The sequence below is a fragment of the Odocoileus virginianus genome, unplaced genomic scaffold, assembly GCF_023699985.2.
Source record: "Odocoileus virginianus isolate 20LAN1187 ecotype Illinois unplaced genomic scaffold, Ovbor_1.2 Unplaced_Scaffold_6, whole genome shotgun sequence".
Lineage (NCBI taxonomy): Eukaryota > Metazoa > Chordata > Mammalia > Artiodactyla > Cervidae > Odocoileus > Odocoileus virginianus.
This window is the reverse complement of record NW_027224268.1, coordinates 2,882,600-2,897,638: the sequence shown is the minus strand read 5'-3', so window position 1 is coordinate 2,897,638 and position 15,039 is coordinate 2,882,600. Positions and strand designations below refer to the sequence as shown.

The 15,039-nt window shown below is 42.9% G+C and overlaps 1 protein-coding gene across 3 annotated transcripts in view; it reads left to right on the top strand.

Annotated features, from left to right (window-relative positions):
- Positions 1 to 5,354, top strand: part of EGFL6 (EGF like domain multiple 6) — a 54,084-nt gene extending 48,730 nt beyond the window's left edge. For 2 of the 3 annotated variants that reach the window (XM_070462610.1, XM_070462608.1), the window contains 3 exons: positions 34 to 138; positions 2,058 to 2,323; positions 4,700 to 5,354. In XM_070462610.1, coding sequence (XP_070318711.1) covers positions 34 to 138; positions 2,058 to 2,323; positions 4,700 to 4,810 — 482 coding nt within the window. In that variant the 3' untranslated portion in view covers positions 4,811 to 5,354. The remainder of the gene's footprint in view (positions 1 to 33; positions 139 to 2,057; positions 2,324 to 4,699) is intronic. The other variant, XM_070462609.1, reaches the window with a different exon arrangement.
- Positions 5,355 to 15,039: the final 9,685 nt, after the last annotated feature.

Genomic DNA, 15,039 nt, shown 5'->3' with positions numbered 1-15,039 from the left:
CTTAATGATGCTGAAATGCACCCTTTTTCTTAGCAGATGTAAATATCTCAGTTGACTGCACCTTTGACCATGGCGTCTGTGACTGGAAACAGGACGTAGAAGATGATTTCGACTGGAATCCTGCGGACCGAGATAATGGTATGTAGTCTTCACTGATCCATGTCCTATGATCCGGCCCCGGAATTAAAGTTATCCAATGATTCAAGGGTAATTGTTCTCATTGCTTGTGAAGTCAGGGTTGTTGGTCACGTTTGGAAGCTTTTAGACCTTCCCAAGTCTTCCCTGATAAATGATTGACTTAGTCTGTTTCCCACCCACCTACCCTGTAAAGGATTCTCCAGCAAACCTCTTCCATATTCACTCCCCTGCTGCTGAGACACAGATGTAGCACTTTGTATAAGGTTTAAGAGTATTTGGGAAAAGGTAGAAGGAGGTTGTTTCTTTTCCCCAGTTTACCAGCTATGGTGCTCTGTGGTTTTCTTTTGAGTTTAGGAGGAGGGGAAAATGAATCTCGAAAGAAAATATTAATATGACCTTTCCCTAAACCTGGAGTTTTAGGAGTGTCATCCCTCAGAGCACTGAAATAATATCGAGCAACAGATCAGCACTCTGAACTCCTGGACTGGACTTGCCCACCTATCGTTGGAGGGTTTCTTTCTTTCCAGTTAACTTTGAATTTTTCTCTGCCGAAGCTTTGAGTTGCCTACTTTCCACTGTCTATTCTTGATGGGCTCTAACTTCCTTTGAGGCAGAGCATTTGGTTAGCAGATCCCATTTGGAGCATAAATTGAATTTTGGTCATTTAAGGCTGACTGTAATTAGAAATAACTGTTATATCTTCAGGAAATCTGGTTCTTTACCAATCAAAGTGTTTATTTGGGGAGGTATATGCCCAGTCCTCAGGTAAAAGATCCTTCTAGATCCTTCCTTGTCACTGATTCCTCCCTGAGAGCCTTCCTTGTAAGCTCTTACATGCAATCAGGAAACCTGGGTATCTCCTAACAAAAATTCCTTTTAGAACGTGGGATTAAGGTACAGGATAGAAGTTCCCTATTTACAAACCCCTGATTTGCAAATAACCCTGAGGTTCACTCAACACGGGATGAATCAGCATTTTTAGAAGGATGAAATCTCAAGGACAGATCAAAGTGGGCTTGAACTGGAGTGAAAAGGAAACCTACCATGGTGGGTCACAAAAGACTGTAGGTAGTAGCACTGCTGGATAAAATGTAGGATGCCTCAATTTCTGATAAGCAGCACATGCTTTTTAGTACATCTCAGACATGTTTATGTGAAATGAAAACTTCACAGGGCATTCTGTACTTTTATTCTCTGAATCTGGCAAACTTACTAACTGAGGGAAGAAGACCAGACAGTCTCTGGGCCCAGTGAAAACTAAAGCTATGTCAACCTGGGCCCTGAGAATGTCTCTAGGAGTTGGACTACCAGAAAACTCCACCACCCACCATGTCTTTCTCCTGGCTTCTAGAGGAATATCTTCTTTCTGTCAACTTCTTCGAACACCACCCTATGAGAGTTTTTGTTCAAGTCCATCAAAGCCACAACCAGAAGGCTGCAGATGAGCAAACATCTACTACACTGGTTACAAAATTATTGGGAAAAGGATCTGAGAAACAGAAGGTGATCTGTGTTCCTGCCATCTTCAAACAGGACTTGGAGTGATACGTTACACATGGTGGCTGAGCTCCATGATACCATTAGTACAAATTCATGTATCTTGTGAATTAAATACCATAGTGCTCAAAGACTATTAAATTAGATTCTTACCCCATATTTACTACTACCAAGCTTTGTGAATGTGAACAGATTCCTCATTCTCTAACTCTCAGTTTTCCTCTCTACAGAGCAAAGAATTTCAGCCCTAGGATACTAAAATTCATGTTAGCATGAAAATTTTGTTCCTAAATATTTGAAATGAAAAGAACTTGAGCTTTCCCTATAGGAGCCTAGTGTTCATTTTTTAACAGCTATTTTATTCACTGTAGCCAAACCCTTTGCAATGGCCTCATTAACTGTGGGTTTTTCTTCTCTTCCAGCTGTTGGCTACTATATGGCTGTTTCGGCCCTGACAGGTCAGAAGAAGGACATCGGCCGTTTGAAACTTCTCCTCCCCAACCTGCAACCCCAGAGCAACTTCTGTTTGCTCTTTCATTACCGGCTGACTGGAAACAAAGTAGGGAAGCTTAGAGTGTTTGCAAAAAATAGTAACAGTGCCCTGGCCTGGGAGAAAACCAGGAGCACTAATGAACAGTGGAAGATGGGGAAAATTCAGCTGTATCATGGAACTGATACTCCCAAAAGCGTAAGTGGAAAACTGTATTAAATGAGATATTTACATTCTTTTTCAGTGACTTAACAAACAAAGCAAAACACTTACCTAGGCCTTGGGGCTACAAAGATAAATAAGACTTTCCCCTCCACTTAAAGAGCTTATATTCTGGAGTGAAATAGGCAAGGTATTTAACAGCACAACTAATGATAATACTTGTCAGATGCAGGCGTATCATATTCTGTGGAAATGAACTGCTCATGTGTCAGGCTCCTCCCACCAACTTCCTTCCAAACCGTGCTCTAAATTCCTTACTACATAAAAGCACATCCTGCTCATTGATTTTGTGCCCAGCACTTATCACAATGAATGGAAACTAGAAGGTCATTTTCCAAAATATTTATTTTATTCAGGTATAGTTGATTTATAATGTTGTGTTCATTTCTGCAGTACAGCAAGGTGATTCAGTTCTACCTCTATATGGAGTAAGTCCCCTGTATAGTAAGTCCCCTGCACATGAATGAGCTCTGTTCCTAGAACGCATTTGTAAATCCAACAAAGTTAGCCTAGGTACCCAACTAACACAATTGGCTATATAGTACTGTACTGTAATAGGTTTATAATACTTTTCACACAAATAATACATAAAAAAAACAAAAAAAATAAAGAAAACATTTTTAATCTTACAGTACAGTATCTTGAAAAGTACAGTAGTACAGTACAATAGCTGGCACACAGGGGCTGGCATCGAGTGAACAGGCAAGAAGAGTTACTGACTGGAGGAGAGAGAGGAGGTGGGAGATGGTAGAGCTGAAGGGTCGTCAGCAATAGGAGACGGAGGGCAAGCTGTAATGTCACTCAGGCCTGACATGAATGGAACATACATTTGCATCTCTGAAAGCTAGAAACGTGAAGGCTCATCTGTAGGGGACTTAACTGTAATTCTTCTTCCTAATCTTTTCCATCATGGTTTATCACAAGGTATTGAATATAGTTCCCTGTGCTCTACAGTAGGACCTTGCTGTTTATCCATTCTCTAACAGTTTGCATCTGCTAACCCCAAACTCCCAATCCATCCCTCCCCCCCACCTTGGCAACCACAAGTCTGTTCTCTATGTCTGTGAGTCTGTTTCTGTTTTGTAGATAGGTTCATTTGTGTCATATTTTATTTTATTTATTTTTTGGCCCCAATATGCCACATGCAGGATCTTAGTTCCCTGACTGGGGATCAAACCCATGCCCCCTGCATTGGGAGTGCAGAGTCTTAACCACTGGACTGCCAAGGAAGTCCACATTTATGTCATATTTTAGATTCCACATATGAGTGATATCATATGGTGTTGGTCTTTCTCTGTCTGACTTACTTCACTTAATGTGACATTCTCTAGGTCCATCCATGTTAGTTCCTGGACCAGGGATTGAACCTGGGCCCTGGCAGTGAAAGCACCAAGTCCTAACCAAAAGACCATCAGGGAATTCACAGTTACTATCTCATATATGATAGTGTATATATGTTAATCCCAGTCTCCCAATTTATCTCTCCCTACCCCGTCCCCTTTCGTAATCATGTTTGTTTTCTATGTCTGTGGCTCTGTTTTGTAAATAAGTTCATATGTACTATTTTTCCCCACTATTTTTTTAGATTCCACATATAAGTGAAATCATATCACATTTGTCTTTCTCTGTCTCACTTCATTCAGTAGGACCAACTAGATCCATCCATATTGTTGCAAATGGCATTATTTCATTCTTTTTTATGGCTGAGTAATATTCCATTATTATATATACACACATCTTCTTTATCCATTCATCTGTTGATGGACATCTAGGTTGCTTCCATATCTTGGCTATTGTAAACAGCACTGCAATGAACATTGGGATGCATATGTCTTTTCAAATTACAGTTTTCTTGGCACCCAGGAGTGGGATTGGCCTATCATATGGTAGCTCTGTGTTTAGTTTTTTATGGAACTACCATACAGATCTCCAGAGTGGCTGTACCAATTTGCATTCCCACCAGTGAAGTAGGAGGGTTCACAATGATAATTCAATTTCTTCTAGCCTGGGTTTTGAAAAGAAACTCGTATTATTCCTTTAGTTTTGCTTTTTTTTTTTCCTTCTAAATGGGAAGGAATTCCAAAATTTCCTCTTAAACTTTACTGTTCTCAGCTTTCCACGGCTTTCCAGATTCTTTTAGGTGTTGCAGGAGCCCTGTTTTCTCTGATTGTAGTTCACTCAGTATAGATACCAGGCATCTGGAAAATAAATGACCATATATTCAATGTCAAAGCCTATTTCTATGGAATAGGGACATATGAATTGAGTTCAGTTTAATAGCAATTAAATAGTGGGACTTTATCATTGCTTTAAATATTTTCAAGTAATATTTTATTCCCTCTCCATTATTAGATCATTTTTGAAGCTGAACGTGGCAAGGGCAAGACTGGAGAAATTGCAGTGGACGGTGTCTTGCTGGTTTCAGGCTTATGTCCAGATGGCCTTTTATCTGTGGATGGTTGAATGTTACTGTTATCTTTTATATCTTTATATTTGACTTTTTATGTCAATTCTCTGTTTTTTTAATCATAGATCCCCCCCCCCGATTTTAGAAATACAGACTGAAAAATTGTGGTGTACAAACAGACTCATTATTGTAAGATGCCTTTCTTGTATACAATATACTGATATTTGCTTTAAACATAGTACCATTGTGTCTTCTCATTCATTTCTGAGTCTATAAAATGTGGATGTATCAGTTCAGCCCTCCCCACCCCAGTACATTTGATGTGTCTACATGACTTGATGAACCATTTTATGTGATGTTTCTAGAATTACAAAAAAAAAAAAAAGGCAGCACAGAGAAATGTTTAACTGTTTGACTTTTATGGCACTTCTTAGAAACTATAACATCACAGATAGACTTTTACCTAAGTGGCTTAGCCAGATCTTTTACAACCAAGGTTGTATATTTAAGTCCTTTGTAATAATAATATCCAAATAACCACCTTGTGTCATGGTTAAAGTTTTTCTAAGTAATAAAATGTGTTGTTGGTTGTATGCTTAATTATGTGTATGGTTATTTGCTTTGCTAGAAAATGTTTTATATTCTTTTTTTCTGTGAAAATACTTATATTATTTTTGACTTATATTCTTAAAAATTCTTAAAATTACTTGCTACTATGGAAACACACAACTGCTTTCTTAGGCCTCATAACTATGATGCCAATTAGCTTAAATTGTTGACCTGACGGTCTCAGAGAATTATCGAAATCAAATGATGCTAGTAACCAGGTTCCAAAAAAGACCAATGCCTCCTTGTCTATTTCTCTTTTCTTCTGAATTCAAGAACTGCTTTGTGTGGTAATGAATCCTGAGTGTACATTCATGCGGATGAAAGTATATTCTGTTTTAAGATTCTAGGTTGGAAGGCAGTTCAGAACAGCTCCCAAACAGAAGATTCCCCAGGTATTTGCCTGTTAGCCCTGGAAGCGACGAAGGCATTGACCTGTAAAAGGAAGGAAAGCGAGAATGTGTCCACCTACTAATCCTTAAAATTTGAAGCCTTTTTCTTAAGCTTTTTTATATTGAAACTCATAGTAATCCTTCTTCTTTGTCTTTTTCTTTTAAATAATCCTTCTTCAACAATGAAGAAGGATTATTTAAAAGAAAAAAAAAAGACAAAAAGAAGGATTCAGTCAGTTCAGTTCAGTTCAGTCTCTCAGTCATGTCCGACTCTTTGCGACCCCATGAATCGCAGCACGCCAGGCCTCCCTGTCTATCACCAGCTCCCAGAGTTTACTCAAACTCATGCCCATCAAGTCAGTGATGCCATCCAGCCATCTCATCCTCTGTCCCCTTCTCCTCCTGCCCCCCAATCCCTCCCAGCATCAGGGTCTTTTCCAATGAGTCAACTCTTCGCATGAGGTGGCCAAAGTACTGGAGTTTCAGCTTCAGCATCAGTCCTTCCAGTGAACACCCAGGACTGATCTCCTTTAGGATGGACTGGTTGGATCTGAAGAAGGATTACAAGGGTTTAAATCGAACTTTTAAGATGGTGGGAAAAAATACATTGTTTTCGTTTAGTGTGAAGTTCTTTGCCCAAGAAAGTCGACACAGGACTGTGGCTGTATCTGTTAGGATAACTACTAGTTATAGAAACCCCCAAAACAGTGTTTCTAGTGAGACCAGATGAAGAACTGCCTGGCTCAGTGAAATCAGCCCACAGAATGGTAAGAGATAATATTATAAAGTGGTTGTGTTAAGATGTGAAAATGAAAATGTGGGGTGGTTTGTTACACAGTAAAAGTTGACTGACACAAGTGATTTCTATTATATGACTGTGCTAGAACCTGAAGAAGACCTCCCCCACCGTGTCTCCTCAGTGACCAAGGAAATTTGAGAGCATAGTTATGGCTTAGAGTAAAGGAAGATAGAGAGGAGAATGTGCAGTGAAGGCCAGTCAGTGCCCCAGTAACCCATGTTATAGGAAGAGATGTTAAACTGAAATGAAATAGGGAGGCCTGCAACTATGTTACATATAGGGAGAAAATCAATATGAAGCTGATTTAAATTGAATTTAGTAATATTGCATGTTTCTCTAGTATCTGTAGCAGAGACTTCTAGTTGCCTGCCCAATATCCTTTCTCACCTTTTTCCTTACCAGTATAACCATGTATAAATATATATGGGGGGACTGCAGTGTATTCAACTAAAAGGCTGTGTTCCCCAACCTCTCCTTCAGATGGGGGAGCTCACTGAAGTCACTGGTGAGGCTTCCAGGAAGGATCATTAAAGAAGGCTCTCAGTCGGCAGTTCCTTTTGCCATTTTGCTTCCTCCTTCCTGCCCGCAATGTGATTGTGAAGGCAGGAGCTCTGGGAGCTGCCTTGTGACCATGAGGGCAAGGGCCACAAACGATGATGGAATACACAGCTGGAGGAAAGCTGGGTTCCTGATGGCATGGTGGCAGGTCTACCCTGTCCCACACTGGTCACTGCTTGACGTTACATGAGACAAAAATAAGTCCTCTCTTGGCCTATCTGGGATTTCAAACAAAACACAATCCAGTGTCAGGTGACCATTCTTCCTGAGCCCCAGAGGGCTGCCCTGGGGCTATGTCCACTGCAAGCCCACAGTCTTTGGGACTAACTTCTTGGACCTTAAATACCAATATCTTGTTTCGAATTCCAGTCCACAGCCTATAGTCATGGATCTCTAGCCTGCAGCACACGGAATCCCATTGGATTCCTTTGGCAAACCCAAGGTCAAATAATTCATCCACGACTCCCATACCTGTGGACCCTGGCCACCACCCAACATGGAACTCCCCTTGTCATTCATCCTCTCCCACTCTCTCCTCCCGTCGCTGTTAGGGGCTCCCTCCTCTGGACACTAACTCCCACCATTTCTGTCCCTTCCGCATCACGCCTGCTCCCCTCCTAAGCAAGGAGGAATACTGAACAACCCCTTCTGCTCGGGCACTTGATGCCTCCTGAAGACTGCACTGATCTCTAGCGTGGCCTGATGTCGCCTATATTTTTGGTGCTCTTCTTTTTCCCTTAGGCATAGAAGACTTGTGGGATGACTCTGGAATACTTTTACCTGAAGATGTTTTCAGATGTCAAGAATCGTTGCCCTCCTTGCAAAGCTAATAAGTTGACCTGTCACAGTTTTCTTAGGTATCAGTAGAAAAGAAAAGCCTCCTGGGTCAGAGAGAGACTTTATTTCTCATGGGACAACAGGTAGCATGGGCCTCAGGGTCACCCCACTGCCCCTTACCCCCCACCCCGAGTCTCCCAGGGGGCGGGGCAACAAAGAGGCGGGTCCAGAGGGATGCCAGGTACAGGGCGAGCTTGTGTCCCAGCTGAAGAGTCCTGAGTTAAGGAAAGCCCCAGTCTTATAAGGGGACCACTAGCCCACCTGCCCAAACTTCGCCCTAGAAGGAGACTGGGTTTTTTGCCTTTGTCAGGAAACAAATCTGCTCTGGAGAAATAAGATACTATCTCTATTCTCCCAGGCTGTGTGCCCTACCACCAGCCTTGATAAGACAGCACAGAACAAAAGCAGCCAACGCCTTTTACAGAAAATGGGCAGAAACACCGAGACCCACGGAGAATGGCCTCCCGACAGCAGCCCCGTAGGACCTTCCAGGAGTCAGTTGGGTGAGGGGATGGCACTGAGAAAAGCTGGGCAGCAGTGTGGGCTCCTGAGAAGCTTGGAACTTGGCAACTAACATTCTCACCTTTGATACTACTGCTTTCTGGAACTTACTTTTCCAGGACTGATGCTTAAATCTTTTTCCAGTCAGACCAGAAGAAATCAGGTGAATTAGTTTCTGCAAAATAAACAGACATAAAGTAAAAGCATTCTATGTTCTGAGAAAGAACTATCAATTTTTTTTATTTTTTTGTAATTTTATTTGTATTTTACATTGGGGTAGAGTATTTCATATGTACAGCACAGTAGTTTAGTTAAAACATGTCCATATATCTATTCTTTTTCAGATTTTTTTCCCATATAGGTTATTACAGAATATTGAGTAGAATTCCTGTGCTATACAGTAGGTCCTTGTTGATTATCTATTTTATATAAAGTGTGTATATGTTAATCCCAAACTCCTAATTTATCCCTCCCCTCACCTTTCCCCTTTGGTAACCATAAGTTTGTTTTCTAAGTCTGTGAGTCTGTTTCTGTTTTGTAAATAAGTTCATTTGTATCATCTTTTTAGATTCCACATGTAAGTGATATCATATGATATTTGTCTCTCTCTATCTGACTTACTTCACTTAGTATGATAATCTCCAGGTACATCCAACTTGCTGCAAACGGCATCCAAAAATTTTAGAATATGTTATAATTTGATACTTCTTCTCCAATAATGGTTGTTTCTAAGTCAAATATTCTTGCCTTTTAGAACATTTAAAGTGCTGTAGAAATCTGACATGGCCAAGTGGATAATGACTATTTAGCATCATTTCAAGTAAATGCAGTTCTTTTGGTCAGTGAAGTGCTATCAGACAGATAGACCAAATGCCTGATAGTTGCTCCCCAAGCAGGGATGAGGGCTAGGGGTAGTTGTTAGACACATGTGTCTATTTTCAAACTGCCTTTTATAGAGGAATGCCCCTAACCACGTTTGCCTGTAGATATTTTTAAAACTCCTTTAACAGGCCTGAGGCCCTTTGAGAAGGTTTAGACCAGGTCAGATCTAAAAGGCCACTGTAAATGAGTTCAACCTTTTTCTTTTTCCTCTTCAAGTCAGTGAAACAGTGACTGCAAATGCCAGATCACTGTGTTCAGTCTTCACTCAAAGCCTTATCCTGCAGCTACATGGAGGCAGCTTCATTCTGTGTGGCCAGGGAATGGCAAAGCAGTTAGCAATTTGGGATTTCTGTAAATGTGTACAGATAGGGGTTCTTTCTTCCTGTGGAAAATGGAGTTGTAGATTGGAGTAGTTATTTATGACCTCTTGGGAACTCTTACATCTTTAAATACCCTAGCCTGCTTCATAAAAATTCCATCCTTAGCGCACATGTGAAAAAACTCTGTAGAACAGTTTGCAAATTGACTTTTATCTGAGAGGCAGTTGTGGGGTGGTGAGAGCCCCTCCTGGAGCTGAGGAGGGCTCCCCGAAGTGGGTTTAGAATGGAAAGGTTACATCTGCCTATTTTTGACCAAAACTTGTTCTGTGTATATCTCTAGTTGGTTTGGGAATGTTATAGAAATTGTTTTCCATTTCTAGGTTGTGGTTTTGTTTGTTATGGTTTCTCCCACCCTGTGGCCACTTTCTAGACCATGATGGGTGACAGATTCAGTGCAATTAGGTAAGAACTAATTACTCTTTCCTTCTCAGTAATTTCTTTGAGAGCCTATATATGTATTTCACTGGCAATGTTGCTCAAAACACATTTGGAAGTGACTTTTTGGGGGTTCAAAAATCATACAGAAGACGATCTGTCAATTTATGGTCACATGTCATTTATGACCAAAAACAGCACATGTTACCTACCCAGGACTCCACTCCTAGGTATATACTTGATAGAAAGGCATCATGGCACAGTTTATAATAGTCACACTAGAACAACTCAAACATCCATCACGTCCCTTTTGAGTAGAATGGATAGATAAACTGTATATTTATTCAGGGACATATTAGCAAGAAATGAGAACAAACAAACTAATGCTACTTACAGGAACACTGATGAATTTCTGAAATATGGCATTGATCAAAAGAAGCCTGGGAATTCCCTGGTGGTCCAGTGGTTGGACTCCACGCTCTCCTTGCCAAGGGCCTGGGTTCAGTCCCTGGTTGGGAAACTATGATCCCACAAGCCACACAGCAAACCTGGAAAGTAAAAAAGACAAAAACAAAAAATAGTATATACTGTATGGTTCCGTATATATGTTCCCCCCCCCAACACACATTCATGTAAGTTTTGAGATCAGATGCAATGAATCTGTGGTGGCGAAGTTGGCATTGTGTTTACCCTTGGAGAGGGTGCTAGGAAGGAACACAGGGGGACTTCTGGGGGTGGTCATTGTTTCACTTAAGTGAAAGTGTTACCCCTCATTAAAATGAACCTCATCAGTGTGACTTGGTGCCTGCTGACTTGGGACATGAATTCATCTCTCAATATAGGCAGGTTGTGAATGCAGTTCCACAGACTCATGCATAATCCAGCCACTAATGACTTTGACCTTGGGGATGTCCCCTAGCCTGCCATCCAGGATACCCAAGGACCCTGGCCTGGAGACAAATGGCTTTGGAACCCACCCCTGGCTCTTTTTGGCCATGCTACGCAGCATATGAGATCAGCTCCCTGATCAGGGATGGAACCTGGGTCCCCTGCATTGGAAGCACAGGAGTCTTAACCACTGGGCCACCAGGGAAATCCCAGCATTGGAATCTTGAGGAGTGGGTTCAACAGGCCCAGGGGTTCAGGCCTGAGGGCCTTCTTTCCCGCTGTTCGGGTGCCTGGAACCCCCATCTCCCCAACATTTGTTGGTCTTTCTAGGCAGTGATAAAAGTTTCCACATCCCCCTTTGCGCTCCCTCTCACTGTCCTTTTAAAATAGTTTTCCTCCTGAATTTGAGCTGGAGTCCCACAGCTCCCCCACTGAAAGCTATGGTTGGCACTTGCCTCTTTTGGTTTCCAGCTCCTCTCTCAAAGTTCCAGCAGTGCCCTCTCGTGGCAACTTCCATGCACGTGTGTGGCTGGCAAACAGCAAAGAGGGCTGTCTTCAGCATCTCTTGCTTCCTCTTCATTCCATCTCTTCTCTCCCTAGTGTCTTGTGAACCCATGTTTCTTTCTGGGTACCCAGAACCTTCCAGTCACTCACCCCTGAGATCTTGAAGAATCCAAGCTTGCAGGCCTCTCAGTCTTTCCCTCTTCACCCTGTCAACATTGACTTGTCCTGTGTCCCATTCTGCTGATCTCTGACAAATGAAAAGGAAACTACCCTTATAAAAAAAAAAAAAACTCAGGCTTAAGGAATAAAGAGCTGGAACTGTAACCTTACTAAGTAATTGTTGTTGTTGTTTAGTCACTGAGTCGTGTCCGACTCTTTTGCGATCCCATGGACTGTAGCCCGCTAGGCTCCTCTGTTCATGGGATTTCTGAGGCAGGAATACTGGAGTATATACCTGTTGCCGGTTGCCATTTCCTTCTCCAGGAGGTCTTCCTGACCCAGGAATCGAACCCATGTCCTGCATTGGCAGGCAGATTCTTTACCACCGAGCCACCAAGGAAGCCCAAATAACATTTACTCTTTTATAATAGTAGCTTCCACTGCCTTAATACCAAGGAACAGGTAAGAAGGCACTTTCAGCACTGTGTAAGATCAGGGATTCTCCTCTGATGAGTCAGATCACACAGCTGCATTAAGATGGAAGCTGAGTCAGTGTTTGCTGGTAGCCAGCAACAGAAAACAGACCTCTGCTAACCTACAGCAAAGGGAAGTTAAAGTAAGGAAAGATGAGCGTGTAGGAGGATGGAAAGCCCAGCAACCCAGCCTTGGAAATGAGCTCCAGGGCTACAAGTAGATAGGAAAAAGCCATTGTTGATCAGGAAGCCACCATCTGCTGGAATAATCTCTTACCAAATTACTCTCCACATTGCTCCACAAAAGTCACTTTCAAGGGAGGGGTGTGCGATCAGGCCGCCTTGGATCATGTAGCTGCCCCCTGGCTAGGGCAGAGCAGGGCACCTGATGGGCTTTGCAGAAGGTGGGGTGAAAGCTGGATTGAAAAACCTGTCCGAGTCCACCACATGAACTCTGTCACATAAAAGCTGGTATTGAGTACATGTAATTGTCCCAGCCAACATAGCAAGCTAAGTGATTTACTCTCGTCATGACTAAGGAGTTGAACACCATCATCTTCAGCAGCTAGAAACCTAGGTGGTGATTCAGTCAGGTTTGAAATGAATAATAACATAAATACTATTATATGCACCAAATGACGTAGCAACTAGAATGTGGGAGGTTGTTATGGGGGGAAAGTGAGGCTGAAATGGAAAAACTGCTTCTCTTGGGCACCATAAATCAGAATGGTACACTTCTGGGCAAATGCATCTCCCACTGAAGACTCAGAAGACCTGGGATGAGCATGGTTCTCCTTCATATTGTCGTTCCTGATGAATGGTCACTTCTGGCAGCATGCCCTGGTTATGTGGGGAAAGGGGGTCTATGAATGCTGTGTACAGTGGTGAATCTGGGACAATAAGCCTTCATGCTGTGGGGTACAAGCACGAAAGACCAAGGAAGCAGTGGATTTTTGTTCACTGCTTACATTTTGGGCTTCCCTGGTGGTTCAGATGGTAAAGAATCTTCCTGCAATGCAGGAGACCTGGGTTTGATCCCTGGGTTGGGAAGATCCCCTGAGAGGAGGGCATGGCAACCTACTCCAGTATTCTTGCCTGGAGAATCCCCATGGACAGAGGAGCCTGGTGGGCTACAGTCACAAAAAGTTGGACACATGCTGCTCCTCTGATGAAATGCTCTTACAAAACAACATCCTTGTAAAAGAAAACCCTGAGAACCAAATGCAGTGGGGGCTCTCATGGAAGAGTCCACATCACATGTAGACGTGTTCCTCATGGCTTCAGCTCAAACTTGTTAACAGCAATGCGGGAGTCAGCTGAATAGACAGGCAGAGGTGTTTGAGTTGGCATCCTTTCATCCCATCTCTTTTTGTACTTTTTCTCTATTTTTCTGATTACATGGATTGTGAAGCTCCCCTCAACAGTGACCAAGTAGTATCAATGTTGTTTTGCTGACTCTTGAATGATATGTACCACCAAGTAATGGAAGCCAGGCTTGTGGATCCTTCATTCTCTCCTACTCTGTTGCCACAAATCTATGGTAAAAGAACTTCCCTTTCAGAGAAAGGGCAGAATGGACAGAAGGTGTGGGAGGGGAGAACAAGAGGTATGGAAATGACTTCCGGGTCACCTCAGGGGCAAGAGGATATTAAACGGGAATTTCCTGACTTTGACTTCACCTAGATCTGAGCTCAGTGTCTAAGTGTCCTCTGGGCACTCTTCTCGAGAGACAGTCTACATGGGGCTAAGTGGGGAGCTCAACACTACATCTGCCAACCATGGTTTGTCACCCCTTTTCAGCTGATGCACAAGAGAAGGCAAAATTGGAAGCTGGTTGTTAGAATTCTAGAAACTTCCTCAGACCTTTCCAGCAAATGGAGGGGAACTTGAGAGAACCACTCAAGAGAGACTGACAGATGCTCCTGAACTGAATTGAAAGGGCACAAGGTGTTTGACTCCCTGGAAAAACCCTACAGGTGAGGCGCTAGCAGGGGTTGCTTAAGTCAACCTCTGATGGCAGAGGGAGCGGCCTCTGCTTCCAGGGCTTGTGGTGGGGTGGGGAGGGGGGCAGAGCTGCTAGGACTTTCCCAAGGGCTAAGTGCGTAGCAAGCAAATAGCTGGGTTGTTCTGGAAGGACCTCACCTAGGAGGTCTGTCTGCAGGTGGCCTGACTCAACAGAAGGCTGGGTGCAACATGCCAGTAAATGCAGGAGCTGGTGTCAACCACTGTACCATCTGAACCAGAGAACGGGTGAGTAGGGGCCCCCCAGCAAGGGGGTGGGGGTCTCCAAAAAATATCCCCAAAGTGAGCACACAAAAGAGGCAGTCTTTGAATATCAGCCTCTGGAGTGCTCCGATACCAGGTAACACCATCATTAATTAGTTTCCTGTGGCTGCCATAAAAAACTGGGTGGCTTCAAACAACACAAATCTATTCTCTCAGTTCTGGAGCTACAAGTTCAATCTCAAAGTGTTGGCAGGACCATGCCCCTCCAAAACCCTCTGGGGAGACTCCTTCCTTGCTTCTTGTGGCTTCTGGTGGCTCTAGGAGTCTCTTGGCTTGTGGTTGCATCACCCTGATGCCCACCTTGATCTTCAATGGCTTCTCCTCTGTCTCTGTGTCTTCTCTTCTGTCTTTTCTAAGGATACTCATCACTGGGGTTAGGGTTCACCCAGGTCATCCGAGATGATCTTATCTCAAGATCTTTAACTTAATTGTATCTATAAAGAGCCCCCCCCCCTTTAAAAAAATAAGGTGATATTCATAGGTTCTAGTGTTAGGAAGAGAATATATCTTTCTTGGGGAGGCGGAGTACCATTCAATCCACAATTCTAATCAGATAAAGCTGTTTTACCCCTCTTTCTTCCTGTCCTTATCCCAGAGAGACCCAAAAAAAGCACAGGAAGCCAATAAAGGGTACAAGAAGAATAG